The sequence below is a fragment of the Myxocyprinus asiaticus genome, chromosome 32, assembly GCF_019703515.2.
Source record: "Myxocyprinus asiaticus isolate MX2 ecotype Aquarium Trade chromosome 32, UBuf_Myxa_2, whole genome shotgun sequence".
Classification (NCBI taxonomy): Eukaryota; Metazoa; Chordata; class Actinopteri; order Cypriniformes; family Catostomidae; genus Myxocyprinus; species Myxocyprinus asiaticus.
In genome coordinates, this window is record NC_059375.1 from 10,320,142 (window position 1) to 10,344,658 (window position 24,517).

Consider the following 24,517-nt stretch of genomic DNA (forward strand, 5'->3'; position numbering starts at 1 on the left):
TTCCATGGCCGAGCAGCTGCATCCAAGCCATACATCACCAAGTGCAATGCAAAGCATCTGATGCAGTGGTGTAAAGCACGCCGCCACTGGACTCTAGAGCAGTGGAGACGCGTTCTCTGGAGTGACGAATCACGCTTCTCCATCTGGCAATCTGATGGACGAGTCTGGGTTTGGCGGTTGCCAGAAGAACGGTACTTGTCTGACTGCATTGTGCCAACTGTGAAGTTTGGTGGAGGGGGGATTATGGTGTGGGGTTGTTTTTCAGGAGCTGGGCTTGGCCCCTTAGTTCCAGTGAAAGGAATTCTGAATGCTTCAGCATACCAAGAGATTTTGGACAATTCCATGCTCCCAACTTTGTGGGAACAGTTTGGGGATGGCCCCTTCCTGTTCCAACATGACTGCGCACCAGTGCACAAAGCAAGGTCCATAAAGACATGGATGAGCGAGTTTGGTGTGGAAGAACTTGACTGGCCTGCACAGAGTCCTGACCTCAACCCGATAGAGCACCTTTGGGATGAATTAGAGTGAAGACTGCGAGCCAGGCCTTCTCGTCCAACATCAGTGTCTGACCTCACAAATGCGCTTCTGGAAGAATGGTCAAAAATTCCCATAAACACACTCCTAAACCTTGTGGAAAGCCTTCCCAGAAGAGTTGAAGCTGTTATAGCTGGCAAAGGGTGGGCCGACATCATATTAAACCCTATGGATTAACAATGGGATGTCACTTAAGTTCATATGCGTCTAAAGGCAGATGAGCGAATACTTTTGGCAATATAGTGTATATATATATATTTTTTTTAATATATTTTATTATTATTTATTTTATTTTTTTTACTTATTCCCTCAATAGCTTTCCACTTTCACTTTTGGCAAAGCTTCATAGATTTCATTGGGGGCTTTAAAAATTATGCTGACTACTACTTCAAATACTACATGCTGGAACGTTTCTCATTGTCACAGACATATTCTTAAAGCATTTTATCTCTTAATTATGTATGAAACGCCTCAGATAATATAAGACATCACTGTGCAAAGACTTGAAATAACATTCTTGAAGGGAGCAGTTGAAGTAACCGTTAAATGAACCGATTGTCCCTGACTTTTATACAAATTTTTGCCATTGACTGTTATAGATTTTGTTCTTTTAAGCATTAAGAATGTCTATAAAGCCTCTTCAAAGACCTCTCTATCAAAAGGTTGAGTCTGTCATTGACTACTTCATCGTCATTCGCCCCCCTCAGGGTTTTAGCTTGGGCAGAAGTAAATGAGTTTGGGCATGACCTTTTGGCAAAGGAGAGTACTTGCTCTCTATCTACATCTGTAAAATGTATAGCAGCCAGTCTTCAGCCACTTTGTTTCATGGATTATCAGAGCACCACAAAAGAACTTTACCAAAGTGTCAATGAGATGTTTTCATGCACAAGTGCTGGAGCGATTATCAGCAGATAACACAGTCGGGAGTGTTTGATGCCAATAAAGCTGATATTTAAAACCTCTCTAAACTTGCAAGCCTGTAGAGGGGAAGATATGCTTTACTGTCCAGATGGTCCATTTGTACATCCTGCAGGCCAACTCTTAACATTATGATTTAAATCCAATTGTCGGCAGACTTTTTATTGATGTCTGTGAGCTAGAAAAGAGGGAGTAGAACAGCACTGTTCATCTGTATGACCACTCTAGGAAGTCACACATCTTTACCTTGATATTAAAGCAGGTGTCTCTTAGTGTGTATGTACACTGGTGGCCAAATGTTTGGAATAATGTACAGATTTTGCTCTTATGGAAAGAAATTGGTACTTTTATTCACCAAAGTGGCATTCAACTGATCACAATGTATAGTCAGGACATTAATAATGTGAAAAAATTACTATTACAATTTGAAAAAAAAATTAAGAACTTCTCAAACTACTTCAAAGTGTTCTCTTCAAAAAATCCTCCACATGCAGCAATGACAGCTTTGCAGATTCTTGGCATTCCAGCTATCAGTTTGTCCAGATCCTTCCTGTAGCACTTGCCTTATATATATGGCTGTCTTGTCGGGCACTTTACATGCACCTTACAGTGTAGCTGATCCCACAAAAGCTCAATGAGGTTAAGATCCATAACATTCTTTTCCAATTATCTGTTGTACAATGTCTGTGTTTCTTTGCCCACTCTAACCTTTTTTTTGTTTGTTTTTCTGTTTCAAAAGTGGATTTTCTTTGCAATTCTTCCCATAAGGCCTGCATCCCTGAGTCTTCTCTTTACTGTTGTAAATGAAACTGTTGTTGAGCAGGTAGAATTCAATGAAGCTGTCAGCTGAGGACATGTGAGGCATCTATTTCTCAAACTAGAGACTCTGGTGTACTTATCCTCTTGTTTAGTTGTACATCTGGGCCTTCCACATCTCTTTCTGTCCTTGTTAGAGCCAGTTGTCCTTTGTCTTTGAAAACTGTAGTGTACACCTTTGTATGAAATCTGATCTCGCCATGAGACGAGCCAGCGGACTCATCGGGAAGCCCGATCGGGGCAGATGAGCGTGCTGGGGAATGGTAGGTCCGCGGGGGAATACCCGGTGGAGGCGGTCCCACTGGGGTCCCCAAATCGCCCCCAGTGCTAGCCACGCTGGCCTCATACCCGTGGGTAGAAGGACCGAGGTGGGGAGCCTCTGGGGTGGCTTGCTTTCTTACGAAGGTAAGCCGCGACCGCATCGTTGCAATGGACATGTTCTCGCAATGAGTACATGACCCATCCACGAACGCTGCCTCCGTGTGAGCAGTGCCCAGACACGAAAGACAGTGATCGTGACCTTCAGAAGGCGAGAGATAATGAGCGCAACCAGGAATAATACACAAAGGAAAGACATCTTTAAAAAGACGTTCCGTGTGTGCCGCTCTTTTAGAGATATATACTCTTTTAGAGAAATATACTCTTTTAGAGAAATATACTCCTTTTATTTCTGCCGAAGCGCCCAGGGGCATTCTCTGCAGTGCACCAGTGCAGAGGGGGGAGAAGCCGCTGAAATGCGCCATCAGAGTCAGCAGAGGTGAATGAACAGTCGTGTGAATTCAGCTCAGTGAGCATGACCGTTCGGCTCCGAAGAGAAAATCTGAATGAGTGGTTGCATACCAGCTCCTTTTATACCCGTACGTCTGGGGGAGTGGCATGCATATACCACTCGCCAATTTTCATTGGCCTTTTATCAAAGACCAGAGGTGTCTCGGACTCCCAAGAGTGACCCCTAGTGTCACTACATCGACACAACGTTGAGTGAGTGACAGATAGGGAACAGTCAACATAACTTTAATGACATAAAAGAACTGAACATAACATAAAACACATAGACGCGCGCACACACACAGCGGCCGCCTGCTTCTCTCTCTCTCTCTCTCTCAAACTGGCACCCCCGGCTCATCTTTATCCCCCTCCTGGCTGATAAGGTGGTTCAGCACCGGCATTGCACCCTCACGGCCTGGCCACGCCCTCCTCCTCATTACACCCTGCTCATTTGAGTTTTTGTTCGTGTTTGACACATCCATGGCAATAAACATTATTTTTTCCTGGTTCCTGACAAATAACAGAATAATGTTTTGTGAACTCTTGTGGTTAACCAAATATTACAAAAGGTTACCGTGCACATAGTTGGGCTATTAAGGTATCTTTTGCATTAAACATTAAATGCATGCAGGACTTAAACATTTTAAAGTCCTCCATATTCTGTTGCATGAATTCTGTCGCTTATGTACAGTAATAAATTAATTTAAACCATCAGCATTGTACACAGCCAGGGTAGACTGCACCCTATCTCTGTGTTTGGAAGCGTTTTCTGAATCAAAGGCTATTCTCTGTAGTCTTTCAAATAAACACGCTGCACCTGTGTGCAGATTCCCTAAGCATGCAGTCGAGTGCCTGTGCTCGCGTTGCTGTATTACAGCATGCATTCAGCTGAACAAATTGTTTAGAGCTCCAGGTCCCTTGGGTTTAGTGGCTCGTGGGCCCGTGTGCAACTGCCCAATCGGCCCTGTGGTTAATCCATACCTGGTCACTACAGTCATAGTTACTTCAATATGTCCAGGCCTGGAAAAGTTATGAAAATGAACAACAAGGTTGTGCACCATTCAGAATTAAATTGATAATGTATATTACTTGAAGTTAATTTATTCAATTACTAATTGAAGCAGCGAACAGAATGCAAAATTATAATTTGAATGTGAAATAATATTTGTATTATAATGGATTGAAATGAAATTAATATGAATTAATCTGCTTATATATATATATATATATATATATATATATATATATATATATATATATATATGTAGGGCTTTACTGGTTGTTTAGATCAGTGTTACTTTCAGAAATAATTAATAATTATTTCTGTAGTTATTAATTAATATTTAAATTAATTAATTGGATCTAACTCATTAAAACCCCATATGGGGCTCCAGTAAATGTAGTGTGCTACGTTTAGGAGCAAGTTTGGTTATTAGCAATAATTAATAATTATCAAAGATAATTATTAATTATTCAAATCAATAGAACATTGATGAGAATCAATGTTAGCTTTTTAAAATCCTTTAAATCAACAATTATCAAAGATAATTGTTAATTGTTAACATCGATGAAACACTAATTAAAATTAACACTAGCTTATTGATCATTCAAATTCAATCATCAAAGATAATTATCAAATAGAATATTAATAAGGATTAACATTGACAGGGCACCACCCTGGAATTAGGGAATAATAACCAAATAGTAAAACAGTCTCAATATTAGATTGTTTTCTTAGGAAAATCGACATCCGAAGAATATCGATTTTCGGGAAAAAAACAATGAATGAAGGTTTGAATCCGAGCACTGACATCCCGTCAGCATGACACAGGCGTATGCAAAACAAACCAAAACACTTCTCTTTGTAATATAAACAAAGTTTATTTATGCGGTAATATCAATTAATAATTAATACAATGCAGTCAATAAACTTCCGACTTACAACTACAAAATAAACAGTGATATGATTAGATATGGAAATAAAATAATCCTATAACACATACGGTGTGTGTGTGTGTGTGTGTGTGTGTGTGATTAGTAAGAGAGAGAGAGATGATTAAGTGACAGCCCTAAAGCCGATTTCACAATAGTGGGAGAGAAAGCAGCTCTCAGTTTATCACTCAGAGACGCGGTGGACGGCTCGTAAAAGTCCCGCGTTATTTAACTCTTTAATGGATGAACTCAGTGGCTGTCTCACCCGCGATGGTGAAATTGCACAACAGCCCAATTTGGTTGGACCACAGTACAGCAAAACAAATTTGTGATAATTAATACCCTGAGTATTAATAATGAGCGGACATGGTGGTCCGTAAACTGTACAAGCAAAAACCTTGAAACACAAGAATAACACAATATAATATTCTATCTCTGCCCAGACGTAAACCTCTTACTTGAGGACACAGGTAGAATGTGTTTTCCTCCGTCCTTTAACTCTGACCCGGTTCCTTGAGGCTCGGGTGATGACGGGAGGCCGTTTCCTCGCTCTGTCGGTGGGCGGTACGGCTGTTGATTCTCGGTGGGCTGGCGGAGAACTCAGAAATGTCGACTTGATTGAAGATGGAAGAGAAATCTTTAATCTCTTCACTTCTGTAGGCAAACGGATGAAGATGCGAATTGCTCGGCGGTCTCCTTCAGATCCATTAGAGTGTTCGGTTGAACACAGAGTAATCTCAACTCGTCCAGCAAGATGGAGATTGTATGGCCACAGTTTCAAGTCGGACGTTACTTCCTTGTGCCACGAGGTTGCACCTGAGAGCAGCAAAGAGCTACGTCTATATTCGGTGAACAAAGTCGCTGGAAGCCACTCACGAAACATTTCAGAGGTATTTCAACTCCTGATGATGTCATGTTTGAGGGACGTTCTGTTGTGTGCCTCATCCAATAGGAGTTGAGAGTTCGATCTTTTAGTGAGCAAGGCTTCATGGATTTGTAGTCTGTTTTGGACTCCCTTTGTTTGATTTTGGCGCGATTTTTATCAGGAAGATTTACGGCTTGGTGTGTGGGGGCTGAGTTAGGTGTTAGGCCTGCCTTTGTCTTCTATCTGAATACATGAGGCCCAACATATATATATATATATATATATATATATATATATATATATATATATATATATATTAATAATACATAATTATTCAGTATGAATTACCCATAAACTATTTATCATACACACAACATATGGGGTCTCTCCTGAAACATAAAATTATATTAATTATCAATGTTTGAAATGCCAATATAGATAGAGATTTGTATGTTATTAAAATATTCCATTGTATTTATTGCTTTTCATTTTATGGACCATGGTGGAAGAACATTTCCCAGAATACTCCCAGAATAATACTCCCCCCACCAGATTCAAATTTCCATTTATGTTGAATTAATTAAATTACTCTGGTGTGTGATGTTGTTGAATTTTCGGAATTCAGTCCTCTTCTTGTCATTCCAATTTCAATTCAGCATGCTGTGGGGCATGGCCAACACAATTCAAATGATTTAAAATGGAGCCAATTCATAAATTATGAATTTGTAGTTTGACTCCGCTCTGATATATTTAATCTGCGAAATATTTTTTACATAGATTTCTTTTTTTTTTATCTAATAATTCAGATGATTGGCACCTGACACTGTCATTTCTAATGTCAGAAATTTCTGCAAAATCCAGTGACGATCAGTGATTCTGAATAACTGGAAAGGTCTTGGAAATTCTTAAGTCAAAAAGTGTGGGATACCTGAAAATTGTAATTATTTTGGAGGTTATATTTTCATAGCCACATGCGCATGTTATTGGAATGAGTAAAATCTTGATAGGGCATGGATGGATTTACATATTGCTGGAGTAAATAGAACTGAAGCCAGATAATTAGTTATCCTATATTTGATTCCTACTGTGCCATTATTTCATTGGAAGTGTCAAAAAAAAAAATGAATTAAAGTATGTGCTTGTGTTTCTGTGTTTATGCAGGCCACTGATCTGGACTTGGGTGTTAACGGGCAGGTGCATTACAGACTGGTCAGTCACAAGGATCTTTTCAGGATCAGCACTGATGGCAGCATTTTCACCGCTGTCCCACTGGACCGAGAGGAGAGGGGGCAGTATGATTTAGTGGTGGAGGCTTGGGACAGAGCCAAAGACCCTCGCCGGACCACCCTCACACTCTCCATCACAGTGCTGGATGTGGATGACAACAGCCCGGTGTTCTCTCAGTCTGCATATCACGCTACACTGCCAGAGAACAGCCCAGTGGGCATGGTCATCCTCAATATCAGTGTGAGTTGCATACAGACACATAACATGAATATTCAACACATCAAACTCGCCTGAATCAAAAACATGACGTGAAAAAAATTAGCCTCTGGAAAACACCTCTTTGCTCACTTTCTTATCTTGACAAGTCAGACATGTTTTAAATTTGTGCTGTGTAACTGGATGGAAGTTAATTCATGTGGAGTTAGGTTAGTAAGGTTAGTGTTTACTTGTCCTTTTGAAGGACCTTTAAAAAAAGGCTAAGATGGATTTGCCATGCTAAAAAAGACCAGCTTAAAGGGATAGTTCACCCAAAAATGAAAAATCTCTGATCATTTACTCACCCTTATGTCGTTGCAAACATATTTGACTTTCTTATTCCGTGGGACACAAAAAGAGCATTTTTAATGCTATGTTTTCCATAATATGGCATACTGTGACCAGGCTATCAAGCTCCAAAAATGACCAGAAGCACCATAAAAATCATCCATTTGACTTGTGAGCTATATTTCATAGTCTTCTCAAGTCATATTATTGATTTTTGAGGATCAGAACAAAATTTAAGTCATCATTCACTGAAAATTTTAATCACTAATGAAGCTCTGAAATCTCATTAACACTTTTTTTTGGGTTCTTATTAAAGCTTGACAGCCCCTGGTCACTGTCAGTTTTGTTGTATGAAAAACGTTGGCTTGAGCATTCGTCAGAAATTTAATGTAGTCTGTGTTGTATTTTCTTGTACTATGCATAGTTTTGTTTATGGTTTTCAAGGATGAGAGTATGACATGCTGGCATCCATGTTGGCATCTTCTGTACCTAAATTGACGAGCTTCTATCAACTGACAAATTAATCTACGTCAGTACCATACAGATTGATTAGACGCACATCCTTCGATGGCAATAACAAAAGATATGGGAAGCAGTTTCTCATGCCTTTTAAATGTTTATAAGCCTATTTATTTTTCATATTTATTTATTTTACATATCAGTATATTTTATGTAGAGATAATGTACAGTCAGCTGGTCCGCTCCGCATTGGGGTCTTGGCTACACTGTCTGCATTTATTTTGCAGTAATGAACTGTAGATTATCCCTCTTATTACACAGCTACTTACCAAATTAATAATTAAATGACATCAAATATTGATTTGAGTTGATTAAGTTTATGTAAGAAGAAAACAAACACATAGTCTCCAGAAACAGCTCAATTCTGTTGGCATTTATTTTGTGAAAATGAACTGACTGCTCATTATCCCACTTATTGCATGACTACTTGCCAAATAAAGAAAGAAATGGACATTAAATATTGATTTGAGTTGACATTACATTTATTATGTGAGATGAACGAGACCACAGAGTCTCCAGAAACAGCTCAATTCCACCTCCGATTTGTTTAGGAGTTCTGTCTGTGTTTATTTTGTGAAAATGAAATGGCTGCTCATTATCCGCTTTATTACAACTTATTACAACTACAGTACTTGATAAATTAATTAATAAATGGATATGAAATATTGATTTGAGTTGAAATTATGTTATAATGTGAGAATAAAGAAGGCTGTGGAGTCTCCAGAAATAGCTGAATTGAGTTATGTTGGTGTTTATTTAAAAAAACAAAACAAAAAAAAAAAAAAAGTGACTGTCTGCCTACTCATTATCCTGCTTGTTGTTACACAACTACTTGCCATAAAAAAAAATTAAAAAAAAGTAACAATTTCTTTTTTTTTTTTTTTAAATCCAATATAGCAGGCCACTTAATGGCACATTTGACCAACCAGAACTGAATATTCCAGAAAGCTGTATAATAAATAAACTATAAATAAAATATTTATATAAACTTTTATATAAAATATTTCACATATTTACACCAGAACTCTATACCATTATATGGTTATTTGCATTTTACTGAATGCATGTTGCATTGTTTTTGTTTTTTTTTTTTTTGTTTTTTTTCTACTTGTTGACTATGACACTTTCATAATAGACCTGCGACTTGAGCTGGGTGATATAGCTAAAAAAAAAAAAAAATCTCATATGGTTTAGCCTTTTGACATTATTCGATTTATATCTCAATATTTATTTATTTTTTTCAGAAGAAACATAATTTTAACCAAACAGCCATTGTTGCCAAATAGATTCAAAATGTTTAAAGGGATAGTTCACCAAAAAAATGACAATTCTCTCATCATTTACTCACACTAATGCAATCCCAAATGTGTATTACTGTCATTCTTCAGCAGAACACAAAGATTTTTAGAAGAATATTTCCGCTCTGTAGGTCCTCACAATGCAAGTGAATGGTAGCCAGACCTTTTTAGCGCTAAAAATCACATATAGGTAACATAAAAGTAATCTATATGACTCCAGTGGTTACATCCATATCTTCAGAAGTGATATGATAGCTGGGGGTTAGAAACAGATCAATATTTAAGTCCTTTTTTTGTTTTTACTTTAAATCTCCACTTTCAATTTCACTTTTGGATGTGAAAGTTATAAACAGACACCACGTGTAACTTTTAGATGTAAAAGTGAAAGTAAAAGTGGTGATGCTATGGACTTCTGTGCACATTTTAGCTGACAAAACAAACAAATCTTTCAATCAGTGATTTGAAACTATTCAATAAAATGGACAGCTTTTATTGATTCAATAGTGGAAATTAATAAAACTTACCAATTCCTGTCTGATCACCAAAGTTTAAATGAGATACAGTATTAAAATATCTTTGTATTAACCCTCTCGACCTTGTCACAGTACAAGAAAGTATCATAAAATTAAAATGAATAAAAAATTAATGGCACACTGTTTAGGAAACGTAATGGCCAAATGTAAGCTTCACATTGTTTCTTGTTTTTATATTTCCAGCAGAATCATTGCGAATGTACTGTGAATATTCAATATATCGCCCAGAACTACATGGGACACATTTTTGAGTTGTGACCCACCAGTTGAGAACCCCTGTGTAACATAACCACGAGCACATGGTTGTCCTCATATGTCACACACTACCTCCTAGAAACATCTGAAAGGGCTGTATTCTCTTGGGCTGTTCATGCAGTTTTCCTGATTGGTTAATTTTCCCACCACACTGTGTCTGGCTGGCAGTGAAGCATATCTTTCTAATTCACTCATTGCTTAAGGGTCACTACAGTTTCAGTCATTAATGTTACCTGCTCAGGTGGTTTATTAGACAAAGTTCGAGAGTTTAATTAATGTTGAGTGTTTTGGAAATGATTGTCTCACGTAGGCACTAGACCCTGATCTGGACGCAAACATCACCTACCGTATTAGGACAGAGGACGCCCGGGAGCTGTTTGCCGTGAACCCCCTCACTGGAGAGCTCAGGGTGCTTCACTCTCTTGATTTTGAGAAATTCTTACCTAATGGGACAACACATATGTTCGTAGTTGAGGCAGTGGATGGTGGCAATGGGAACATGCCCCCTGGATTAGCTTCTGTCATCATCACTGTAATGGTAAGTTTCAATTTGTATATGTGTTTCTCATTTCCCTCACTAAACTATCTGTACACAACTCAGTGGTAAGCCTTCTAAAATTCAATCTGGAGGATGGGTGATGGGGTCTGACTCGCAGACGGCATTACAATTCATCCCAAAGGCGTTCAGTAGGGTTCAAGTCTGCTTTTTGAGTTGGAATAACACAATTCTCTAGAATGTAACTATGTGCTGTAGCCTTAAGATTTGAAATCAAATATTTTTTTGCCATTTATTGTATGTCTGTTATATTCTTCACTGCTCAGGCTTTGACAAAAGAGCAAGAATGTTAATAATTCTTAGATGTTTAACCAATTATTTTTTTTTTTCATATTTTAGGCTTATGTTAATGTATATTTAACATGTGTTTTAGTTTTCAAACAGCCTGCTGTCTGACCAACTCTACCTCAGATTGAGCATCATAGGAAAAACATTTTCATACAAGGAAGCTTATTACATCCCCCCCAGTCTCCCTAATTTTGTCTGTGTTGGGATTATTTATTAATTTTCCTTCTGTGCACGCTGTGGCTAACTGATAATTAGTTGCTGTAGAAAATGAAAAAGCATAAGTGAACGGTGGGAAAAAAATAAATAAATAAGTGTGCTACCTGATGCATGGAGACTCAAGATATCAGAGTGATTATGGTGTGGGGTATATAGGCCCCAAGGCACTTTACTGATGAAGAAAATGGTCCCAGTGAAACTAAGAGCACTGCTGCAGATACATTTTTCAAAATAATTAATGAAGGCAGTGGCTCTTTATTTATTTAGACAGTAAAGACTTATCCAAAAAGACTGATGAATAAATGATCAGTCTCTCAAAAATTATGAATAATAAAAAAATAAAATAAAAATTAAAATAAAATAAAAAAATTCAGCAGATGCTTATTCTTCATTGAAAAACAAAAAAACATATTTATTTCCTGTTTTGTATTTTGCCTGTTAATGGCTTTTAAAATATCCAAAATAAATTAGTTTATAGAATTATCTAGTCTGCAGTCAACACAGTCATTTTAATGTGTGACAACCACAGCATTAAGGCTAGATGCCTTTTATTTATTTTTTTATTTGTAGGGGTAAAGGACACATACAGATGTGTGAGATTGCAAAATAAGAGAGACAAAAATTGCATTTTCACTCCAAAGTATTTTCCTTGAGACTTTTGAGGATGTGAGAAATAGCAAAGTTTTATTAGTTGGTATTCAAGTCTCAAGGACATCATTGAATAAGCACGCTCTTGCAGGAAGGACGAAGGTTTTGGGGGATTGGCCAGAGGAGAGGGGTGTAATTTGAATACCTGAACTCGTCTGACCTCTCCTTGGACTTATAGATGGCTTTTATATTGAGTGTATTAGGTTGCATTGAATCTCTTCTGTTTTCCGGAATCACCAGTGTTATCAATATTCATGGTCACCCGCTGCACTCTTGCTCTTCGCTGTATCTTTCACAAATAACTTTTTAGGGAAAATGTATGTCCTTTGCAATGAAGCGCAACAGTGACCGTCAACTTTTTAGCGGCATTGGTTTTAGAAGTATTTTTCACATTTATTTTCTCCATCGAGAGATAAAAAAAAAAAAAAAAAATGTGTAAGCCATGAACAAAATCTGATGAAACACAACATTTCAAACTTTAATTTGAGTTCAAAAGTATTTAAAAATTGTAGGAAAGTACAAATAGGTAAAAATCTAAAACTAATGACTTAATATTAATAATTAATCAAATATATTTTAAGCTTATTGCAAAATATTCACATATATTGAGATTGTAACGAGGCTTTCTTGATTATGTAATTTGCAATGCATTGTGTAGGTGGGCGGTCGCTGCTGAGCTCTTTTGCCATGATTTTCGTTTCCATAGAAACAGTGACCGCGTTTACATGCACGTTCTTACACCGATTATGCTTAATATGCTGACAATGTGTGTGGTCATGTAAATGCAATAAACGGTGTTCCTTTATCGGTGTAAGGTCATAAACGGCGTAAGATAAACCGGTCGACACGGGTAGATTTTTGCCCATTATGGCGATTTTACGTGGCATGTAAACACCTTTACCAGTGTTATCACTGGCTTATCCAATGTGTGCACGTGTTGAGTGCATGTCTCTTCACGGTTTGACGTCAAAATCAGAGAATTAAATGATTATTTCAAATCTCATGTAAACACAGTTTTCTTGCTTTGTCAGATTTTTTAAAGAGTAAAATCTCAAAATTTTGGGAGTAATCAGCATATTGGTGTGCATGTAAACATGCTCATTGATTATTATTGGTGGATCTCTCTTCAGCATTATGGGCAGTGTAGTTCTTCACCAGTTATTCGGCTATTAAACATGATTTTTGCTGCAATCTTAATTTCCATAGTAACAGTAACTCCTCTGATTGGTGGATCCCTCTTCAGCATTATGGGTAGTGTAGTTCTTCACCAGTTATTTGGCTATTAAACATGATTTTTGCTGCAATCTTAATTTCCATAGTAACAGTAACTCCTCTTATTGGTGGATCCCTCTTCAGCATTATGGGTAGTGTAGTTCTTCACCAGGAATTCAGCTGTTAAACATGATTTTTGCTGCAATCTTAATTTCCATAGTAACAGTAACTCCTCTTATTGGTGGATCTCTCTTCAGCATTATGGGCAGTGTAGTTCTTCACCAGTTATTCAGCTATTAAACATGATTTTTGCTGCAATCTTCATTTCCATAGTAACAGTAACTCCTCTGATTGGTGGATCCCTCTTCAGCATTATGGGTAGTGTAGTTTTTCACCAGGAATACGGCTGTTAAACATGATTTTTGCTGCAATCTTCATTTCCATAGTAACAGTAACTCCTCTGATTGGTGGATCTCTCAGAATTATGGGTAGTGTAGTTCTTCACTGGGAATTTGGCTACTATTGAAAAGTTTAAATCAAACTGACTAAATCACACTCAAATGACACTGGCTTCTAAAGAAGCATATATCATCGCTTCACAATCTCAGAGCTCTTGTTATGTCTGTCTTGAAAGGTTATACATTATTACTAAAAATTATCTTTATGGAGTAAATAAGAAGGGATTTGTTGCTCTCTATTTGCACTCGCACTGTGGCCTTTTCTTCATCTGTCGCTAGCGTTCTCTCAGTGGCTATAATTATCTCTCACCTAACTTTTTCTCAAAAAGTTCCTGGGCGCCTTGCATTTTGTCACATCCTGAATGCACCACATTATCTACTATTGAATAAATGCCATTTTAGTTTAGTGTTTCTGTGTTTGGAGCTAACTAATGGGGTCTGAGCTAGCACATAGGCTGACAGTTTAAAAAAGAGTTAGGCATGCGAAGAGAGAGTGTGCAGAGGCACTAATCACAAATTGGTGCTCTTGTTTGCACAGGACATGAATGACTTCTCGCCAGTGTTCACTCAGACGCTCTACCGGGGAATGGTGGCACCCAACGCAATCAAGGGGACCGTAGTCACCACAGTGCACGCACAGGACCTAGACCCACTGGTGAGTTCTCTTGATTGTGTGTGTGTGTGTGTGTGTGTGTGTGTGTTCCTTCAACCCTTGTGCCTGAGAAAATATTTGAAAGGAACAGTTCACCCCAAAAAAGTAAAATTCTGTCATCCTCGTGTTATTTCAAACCCGTATGACTTCTTTCTTTTGCAAAACACAAAAGGAAAAAATTTAATGAATATTCCAGCAAGTTCATGGGTGCTGTGAGAGAAGATCACCATTGCAAGCGTGTTCATCGCGTGTTTTATTGCTAAAAGCAATGCAAGTAAACTGTTCCTTTAACTCTTCAGAGACCCAAGTATTGAGATATATATATATATATACTACTTTTTATATATATATATATAGTGCCTTAAAAAAAGTACTCAACTCCCAACCGTTATTTCACACAAATGATTTGCACAACCTGAGATTGAGTAATTTAACAATTTTTTTTTTTTTTTTTCTATTTGTAAATCACTGAACTCAGCAACAGTGCAGCCCAAAAATAAATACCTTTTGCAGCTATCACAGCCATCAGTCTTTTTGGATAAATCTTTATCAACTTTGCACAATGTAATGGAGCAATATTGGCCCATTCCTCCTTACAAAATTGCTTAAGCTGTACCAAGTTAGTTGGGGATCGACAATGGACAGCAATTTTGAGGTCTCTCCACAGAGGTCAGGACACTAACTGGGCCACTCAAGGACATAAATGTTCTTCATTTTAAGCCACTCCAGTGTTGCTCTGGCTTTGTGCTTTGGGTCATTGTCCTGCTGAAACACAAACTTCTGCCCAATTTTACACTTTCTGGCAGAGGGCAGCAGGTTCTTATCCAACATCCCTGTGTATTTTGCAGCATTCATTCTTCAATCTTCGCAAGATTGCCAGTCCCTGCTGCTGAAAAGCACCCCTATAACATGATGCTACAACCAGCATGTTTCACTGTGGGGATGGTGGTTTGTGGCTGATGTGCAGTGTTGGATTTGCACCACACATACTGTTTAGTGTTTAAGCCAAAAAGTTCCACTTTAGTCTCATCAGACCACAAGACCTTCTGCCACATCTTTGCAGTATCTTGCAAGTGACATATTGCAAAATGTTTATGGGCAAGGCTTCTTCCTAGCCACTCTCCTGTACAGCACCTTTTTGTACAATAGTTTTGAAATTGTTGAGCTGTGGACATTATTTCTAGTCACAGCAACTGACTTCTGTAGCTCAGTCAGAGTGATGGTTGGTTTTGTAGTAGCCTCTATGACACGTGCCATTCTTGTTCACTGACTAATTTTGGGGTGGCTGTAGTTTTATTTCTTTCACTTCTGTATGATGGACTGCACTGAGCTCTGGTATTTTCATTGCCTTTGAAATGGTATCATTCCCCAGATTTGTGCTTCTCCACAATAATGTCCCTCACTTGTTTTGAATGCTCCATTGTGTTCATCGGCGCGATTTCTCGCCGCGATCAACACTTTGAATCAAAACAATAGATTCCTAATGAGAAATCTCATCCGGAGCGAACATTCGTGCCAAATCGTGCAGCGACAAAGCGAACCTTTTTTTTACGGTGAGTGTGTTGATTTTTTTTTCTATGTCCGATGAAGAAATGTCCTGACCAATAATATATAAGCTTTAGATCACGTGTCAGAAGTGGTTGCAGTTACCAGAACCAGAGCAACAGGTGGCACTAAAGCACATAAAGCTGTTTTGACCCCCAAAATTAAACGTTGAATTAACTCTAGGAAGAAATCCTCAAATCCATCAGTGAAGATGTTTATTTCATCTGCATCAAATGCCTTAAAAACGTAAACTTTTTTTTTTCATAAAGGTTTTCTTAACATGTAAATGATATTGCTGCATCACTGCCTTGCAACCCCTTTAAAAAATTATCTGATCTTATGTAGATTGTCTTCATAATTTATTCCATATTGCTGCATTGTTTGGCTAATTTTGTTCCGATAATTTGTTTCACGAAACTAAAGACCAAAGGGTTTATCATAGCATTTTTTTGGAACTATACCACTTCAAGCTGCCCAAAAAAATGAAACGGGTTTTACCACCCGTGGTGGTAGACACGATCAATCAGGCTAGGGCTCCCTCTACGAGGCGCCTGTATGCCTTGAAGTGGCGTCTGTTCCCTAAGTGGTGTTCTTCCCGACGCAAAGACCCCCAGAGATGCGCAGTCGGATCGGTGCTTTCCTTCCTGCAGGAGAGGCTGGAGGGGCGGCTGTCCCCCTCCACCTTGAAGGTGTATGTAGCCGCTATTTCGGCTTATCATGATGCAGTAGATGGTAAGTACATGGGGAAGCACGACTTGATCATCAGGTTCCTGAGAGGCGCTAGGAGGTTGAATCCCTCCAGACCGTGCCTCGTCCCCTCATGGGACCTCTCTGTAGTCTTTCGGGGTATACAGGGAGCTCCTTTTGAGTCCTTGGAGTCAGCTGAGCTTAAGGCACTCTCTTTGAAGACTGCCCTCCTGACTGCGCTACCTTCCATCAAAAGGGTAGGGGACCTGCAGGCGTTCTCTGTCAGCGAATTGTGCCTAGAGTTCGGTCCGGGTTACTCTCACGTGATCCTGAGACCCCGACCGGGTTATGTGCCCAAGGTTCCCACGACCCCTTTTAGGGATCAGGTGGTGAACATGCAAGTGCTGCCCCAGGAGGAGGCAGACCCAGCCTTGGTGTTGCTGAGTCGGGTGCGAGCTTTACGCATCTATTTGGATCGCACGCTGAGCTTTAGAAGCTCCGAGCAGCTCTTTGTCTGCTTTGGTGGACAGCGGAAAGGAAGCACTGTCTCCAAACAGAGGATCGCCCACTGGGTCATTGACACCATCGCGATGGCATATCAGGCTCAGGACATGCCACCCCCTGCGGGGTTATGAGCCCACTCTATCAGGAGTGTGCAACATGTGCTGGTTCCCCGAAGGCGACCCCTTGGGATATCTTCCGCAAAATCATTTCCCTGTTGGTAAACTGCGTCTTCCTTGGGCAGAGACCCCTCTGCCCCCAGTCGCCATGCTCTGTAGAAACTCCTCCCCCTTCGAGTAGGACCTACCATGGGACCTCTCCACATGACATACTTCCGACAAGACTCGGTAAGACCATGTGACGTATTCCACTCAAAATACCCCCCCCCCCTTGTTTGCAGGGTGTGGTCTCCGTGGTGTCTTCCCCTTGGGAGGGACACCCCCCGATGTAGACACTTATGGCTCCCAGTTGGTTAACAAATTCCACTATTTTGGGGGAGAAAAGAGAGGAAAAGAAGCCTTGGCTGGGCTAGCCTGTCCCTATTGTTGGGCAGTCGATTTGTTCCTGTAGGACCGTTCGATGCACATAAGAGCGTTGGGGAAGGTTACATGACGGCCTGGTGTGCTTGCTACGAGGCACACAGTGGTCTGCCCATCACACACCGCCAGTTCATGTAACACAGTTCAGATAGTTGTGGCGTTTTGTATAGGGACCCCTAATGTCACTACATTGACACAACGTCAAGTGAGTGACAGATAGGGAACGTCATGGTTACATTCGTAACTTCCGTTCCCTGATGGAGGGAACGAGACATTGTTTCCCTCTTGCCACAACGCTGAACTACCCGCTGAAATGGCCGGGACCTGGTCTCAGCTCCTCAGCACAAAACCTGAATGAGTGGTTGCATACCAGCTCCTTTTATACCCGTATTTCCGGGGGAGTGGCATGCAAATTCCACTCGCCAATTCTCATTGGCCTTTTTTCAAAAAAGCAGAGGTGTTTGGGGCTCCCAAGAGTGACCCCTAGTGTCACTACATTGACACAACGTCTCGTTCCCTCCATCAGGGAACGGAGGTTACGAAAGTAACCATGACGTTTTCATTTATCATTTAATGTCATACAAAGTCCAGTAAACATAAAAAAGGTTCTTGGACAATACACAGTTCTTCTAACTATTTAGGCTGTCTCAATTGCTTCTGTCTCTATATGTAATCTCAGACAGATACGATGTTCAGTGGGGGGCTTTGTGGGAGCCGTGACATCTGTTGCAGGGCTCCCTGTTCTTCTGTTCTAATCTTTTGTACTTGCAAAAGTAATGTTCGGGAGTCTAACATTTTTTTTCTCCTATTGACACACTAAAGCTGAAGATATAAATAACCATCTTAAGACAAATACTTTTGTGAAACATGTTATGTGCCTAAGACTTTTGCACAGTACTGTATATAATATATATATATATATATATATATATATATATATATATATATATATATATATATATATACACAGTTGCAATCGAAATTATTCAACCACCCCAAGACAGTAAGGATTTACAAAGGTAAGCTTTTCTGATGACCCAGAATTTGTAAACTTTACATCTGTATCAGTTGAGTGACACATTCAAAGTCATAGTGTGAATATATAACCTAATATTTCTAAATAGCAATATTTTTTAAAAATACAGCCATGTCATAATTATTCAACCCCTATTGCATGTAGCTGTTTCTTAAATATGTAAGGCTACACAAGTAATTGTTTTAAAACAAAATTAAGTCATCAATCTGCAATGGCACTTATTTAAGTTTTAAAATTTAAATTTAGCGTTGTAAGCAAAAATGTATTTTTATGCCAAAAATGCAATTAAAAATAAGCTGTTTCAAAAGCTAATAAAGGAGATTATTTCATTACACAAGAAAGGTCATGGCTAAAAGTACATTTCCAAGGCACTTCAATTTCCAATAGACAAAGTTGGCAGCACCATTCATAATTTTTTTTAAATATGGTACAACAGCAACCTTCTTGGGGTGTAGAAGAAAGCAAAAATTCACCAAGGGAAATGTTGGCTTGAATATTCAAGAAATAATTAGGAAAGACCTGTGGAGTCCTGGAAGAAGGTTTTATAGACATATGACACTAAACTGAAAATGAGTTTTAGACCCATGGGTCAGCAGTACGTCTGGAGTAAGATGACAAGGTGATGACAAGAACGACACCATCCCCACAGTCAAGCATGGAGGTGGGTCAGTCCTGTTATGGGGGTGTTTTGCGGCTGAAGGAAACGGCTATCCTGACTATGTGACTGACACCATGGATAGTTTCAGGTATCAGGCCATTTTAGCATGAAAAATGTGATGCCTTCAGTGTGTAAATTGAAGCTCGGTGATCACTGGACTTTCCAGCAAGACCAAGGATAGATCCAAGTTGTCCAAAATCTGGTGGCAGCACAGAAACCAAAGAATGTCAATGAGCTGGAAGCTTTTGCTCATGAAAAATGTGTAAAAATTCTAATAGAGAGGTGTCCGAAGCCTGAGAACACTTACCTGAAACATTTATTTGCTGTTATTAAGGATAAAGGATGCTCCACAAATGATTGACTTTGGGGGTTGAATATTTTTGACATCACATTTGTGGAGAGAATTAGTTATTTTTTTATTTTAAAATTTGGGTAAACTGAACTCTTTGTTCTCAAAATCACTCAAATGTGTATTAAAAAAACTTACTTTGACTGTTTACTGAGGTTTTAGTTGATGTGTTTTAATTCACATCACCAGAATGTATTGCTGGTCAGGGGGGTTGAATAATTTTGATTGCAACTGTGTATATATATACACAGTTCAGAGTACCATATATTGTTATGAGTAGTTTTGACCCATATTTAATGAAAATTTGATATTATATAATTGCTTTAAACAAATGTTGCAATTCTGCTTAATTGGGTCTCTGAGGGTTATGGGGCCATATCTGAACAATTCTCATTCTTGATCTTTTGGGAAAAAAGCAAAATAAACAAAAAAAACAATTGATGTTTCATTATTCATGTTAAAAGTTTGTCCAGCACATTTCAATGCAGATTGTTTTGTGAATCTGTCACAATGTGCTGCATGCTTTGCAAAGAGCCTGTTATTGAAGGTTGGGGCAGCATAAGCAACATTGGACTCGACAGCAAAAGTGCAGCTTTTGAGTAATTGCAGTTACATATTTCACATTCGAAGAGAGTGTTTACATTTACACAGGTCATGTGTCTTAAAGGCAAACTAGCAAAAAGGGTCCATTTTATTTCTAAGGGTCAGGGAGAAGGTGGAAAATGGTCATGAAAAACGAAATTGTGACTTACTGGAAATCACATTTTAATTAGCCTTATGTACAAGAAAGGTTAATAGCAAGTAAATGAGATACACCACATGCAGTTTTGTTCACAGAGTTATGTCCTATTTCAGATTTATCTGCCTCATAATATTACATAAAGGAAACTGTGGTTGGTCGTACTGCAATAAATGTCAGTCAGATGACCCATCCCTGTCTGAGTAAGCAGTTCATTGGCCAGAATAAGACCAGACTTGCAAATATAAGAGTCTGGTTAGGCAAGACTACAGTCGCTTTAATTGTCTTTTTACAAAATATACTTTGAGTGTAGCATTGTAGTTCTTTTTAGTTTAAAGTTGAGTGTCATTGACAGTCACTGGTATCGTTTTTTGTTTGAGTTGACTGAAAAAAGGTTTGAGGTGTTTAAGTAGCAAATGTGGGGTTAAGAATAATAAAACAAAGATAAGATGAGAGCCAGAATATCAGCAAAAGAGCTTTTTTTTTTTTTTTTTTTTTTTTTTGTATGTGTGTTTGTGTGTGTGTGTGTGTTTAGCTGAAGAGGATTAAAGCAACTTAAACACAAATTGTACTTCAGTTTTTGCACGAACACTTAGTGTCTGGGTACAGTCGAACGCGTTCAAAGAATACTGCATTTGATGCGGTAGGCGCATGCACACTGCTACAGCTTTGAGATACTGGACTATTTATCTTCAAGATTTAAGACCCATAAAGATGTCTTTATAGTCCTTCATACTCGAGTTATACAAATGCATGTATCTCCTGACCTCTTCACACACGTGCTCTTGACATGCACAACCAATGTTGTTGTTTTTACATTCGTCTTCCCTTGTTTAGAGGTCATTACATTATCTAGCGCGTTTTTGTGTCAGCAACAGCATAACTGTGAGTGTTGCCACCTTGTGGACTAACTAATTAGTGCAAGTATTTCCAGGCATAGACACATTCTGCATGTTGAGAGTACACGGGGTTAGAAAAATTGTGCCGCACGAGTTCAGTGCTCGAGCACTCTGCTGATGATGAAATTTGCATTAAGTATACTTTGGGCTGCAATCAGCTAAACCAGCCCAATCTTTAAAAATGTAATCTAATTAATGTAATCCAAATACTTTTTTTTCTTTTTTTTGTAATCTGATTACATAATCCAGATTACACATATTAAATTACTACCAACACATAATTTCACACCAAATTAAAATGTTTTGCCTAAAAATATTTATTCCAAATTATTTGTATAGTTTTACTTATAAATTATATTTATGTTTTAATTTCTTAATAACTGAGCCAAGATGTCCTCTACAGAAGATATACAATAAAATATTTCTTATGTATATATATATATATATATATATATATATATATATATATACACACACACATGAAGTCAGAAGTTTATCTTAGGTTGAAGTCATTAAAACTAATTTTTTTAACCACTCCACAGATTTCATATTAGCAAACTATAGTTTTGGCAAGTCGTTCAGGACATTGCATGACATGAGTAATTTTTCCAACAGTTGTTTACAGACAGATTGTTTCAATTTTAATTGACTATATCGCAATTTCAGTAGGTCAGAAATTTACATAAACTAAGGGGCCGTTTACACGACAACGTTTTCAACTAAAAACGGAAAACTTTTGATGCGTTTTGGCTGTTCATTTACACAACAATGGCGTTTTGAGGCCTGAAAACGCAAACTTTTGAAAACGGGTTTCAAAGTGCACGTTTTTGAAAACGATGCCGTTATCATCTCCGTGTAAACATACAAAAACTCAAATTTGTGAAAACGATGATGTCATGCGCACGCTTATTTCGTGTTATATAAAGAATGATGGATTGATGGGCATCAATTTGAGTTGTATAATTATCAATATGAATACTGGTGTCTGTGCAAATAACAATAATCAACAATTTATTCATTTAGAGTTTTTTGTGTGGAATGTGAACATTGTACAGTAGGCAGAACCTGCAATTTGAAAATCTTGAAATTAATGTATGGATTCAGATGGGAAAAATTTATTTGTATTTTAAATGTTATTTATTTACTTAATTTTATTTGATGTACCTTTACCCTGCAATTCATTCACACACCGCTTATGTATAAAGCCTATAGACAGAGATGTGATGCCATGTACAGTATTCAATGATATGCTTAGAATATGAAAACATGAGGCAGTGAAAATGCATGTTAGATCCAGTGTACACAAGACCTCTCTCTCCGTCAGAAGATATTCATATATCAGAGTTCTGTCTGATATCCAAAACCAGTCAACATCAACAGCTTGTTATGTTAACTTACTCTCCTACCAGCCCAAGAGTCAGCAGGGGGAATACAGAAGAAGGCAGTAGATGAAGTGATGGTAAAAATGAGCAGAGTTTATTGAATAATCATGAGAGTTCAGTCTACAGGCATGCGTGCGAGTACTTCAAATCAACGTGTGAGACATTCAAAACTACAGTGGCGGACTACAGGACTGTGTTTGTGCTGCTCAAGATTTTGAGTTTCTCCAGCAAAGTAATTGTAGTAATAAAGCAACCTCATTGTCCGTCCAGACAAAATTGCTCGATGCTTTCGCCATCTTCACTGTTTCTATTCACCTCTCTGTGGAAGAGTGCTATAGTGTTTCTTTACAAAGTGACATCGCCAACTACTGGCCTGGCATGCATAATACAGTGTTTTTAATCGTTTTCGCGGATACGTGTGAACGGGGATCTTTTTGACAACGTTGTCGTCTGTACGCGAAACCTTTAAAAAATGCAAAGGAAAAACGTTTCCGTTTTTAGTACATCGTTGTCGTGTAAACGTACCCTAAGTTAACTGTGCCTTTAAGCAGCTTGGAAAATTCCAGAAAATGATGTGAAGCCTTTAGGCAATTAGCCAATTAGCTTCTGATAGGCTAATTGGCTAATTGGAGTCAATTGGTGGTGTACCTGTGGATGTATTTTAAGGCCTGCTTTCAAACTCAGTGCCTCTGCTTGACATCATGGGAAAATCAAAAGAAATCAACTAAGACCTCAGAAATAAAATTTTGGATCTCCACAAGTCTGGCTCATCCTTAGGAGCAATTTCCAAATGCCTGAAGGTACCACGTTTATCTGTACAAACAATACAAGTACAATCTTGGAAGCTCTATTTTCCGGGTGAAATGTCCACATGGGGGGCCAAAAACTAGTTGTTTTCAGCTGTACATGCTGTAATACAGTGAAGAGGAATGCATATTTTATAAACTGAACCCCACAACTCAAACCCTAAACCTAACCTTCAGTGGAGTAAAAGTACAATGTTAGAGGGAAAAATACAACAACCAAATCACGTACATCACCAATTATGCGAACGCAATAACTTAATTGTTCCAGCGCAAGATCCGAACCCGTGTCTCCCATGTTGCTAACCGTGGTGATCGCTACATACAACATGCCGACTTTGTGAGTGATCATGCTGGCAACAAGTCAGTTCAAACCCTATACAACATTTGATACCACAGCAAAAACAAAAACATTATTAAACACTCATGTATAAAAAATTAAATATTAACAAGTTAAAACAATGGGATGTAGAATTCAAACAGTGCACAGTTTTTTCATGTAGGCATATCCAACAGCAGTATAAAGAATCCAAGTAAAGAGTATGGGGGGGGAAAAAATACAAAGACAATCAAATGTAAAATAAAACTACTGAAATAACTGGCACAGTCTCCACTGCATGATTATTTGATTTAATGCATTAATATTATTTTAATGCTGTCTGAGTTTGAGAATCAGGCCTGTACTTAAAATAATACAGTTTCTATTGTTTTTTTTTATTTTTCTTTCGGCCTAACTTTATTCATATTTGTATAGGGCTTTTTGAAGCTACTACAGTTACCCAACCAAGAGCAGTGAGTGATTTTCTCACCTTCTTGTAAATTTTTTGTGTAATATTAACGATGTAATAGGCAGAAGCAGGCCTATTACATGGTTTCCTTATGATGTGAGCCAATAAATTGATAAGTGACAAGACAATTTGTCAGTTCCTTTTGTTTCTATTTCTATAGCATTGTGCTGGTTAGCTCTGCCCACAGAGAAATCTCATTGGTCCAAACTACAGTTCCACATGACTGTATATTTTTTTCTGATTAATAGTTTTTATTGATTCATACAATTAACAAAGAAAAGCAAAACATATATTCACAGAATCAACATTTAACCCCCACTATTACCCCTCCACCCCCCAATCCCCAACCCCAC

At 38.3% G+C, this 24,517-nt stretch overlaps 1 protein-coding gene across 1 annotated transcript in view; it reads left to right on the plus strand.

Moving 5' to 3' along the window:
• LOC127422864 (protocadherin-15-like) overlaps nt 1-24,517 on the plus strand; it is a 427,222-nt gene that overhangs the window by 245,493 nt on the left and 157,212 nt on the right. Inside the window, exons 21-23 of the mRNA XM_051666673.1 lie at nt 6,995-7,300; nt 10,519-10,746; nt 14,125-14,241. Coding sequence (XP_051522633.1) covers nt 6,995-7,300; nt 10,519-10,746; nt 14,125-14,241 — 651 coding nt within the window. The remainder of the gene's footprint in view (nt 1-6,994; nt 7,301-10,518; nt 10,747-14,124; nt 14,242-24,517) is intronic.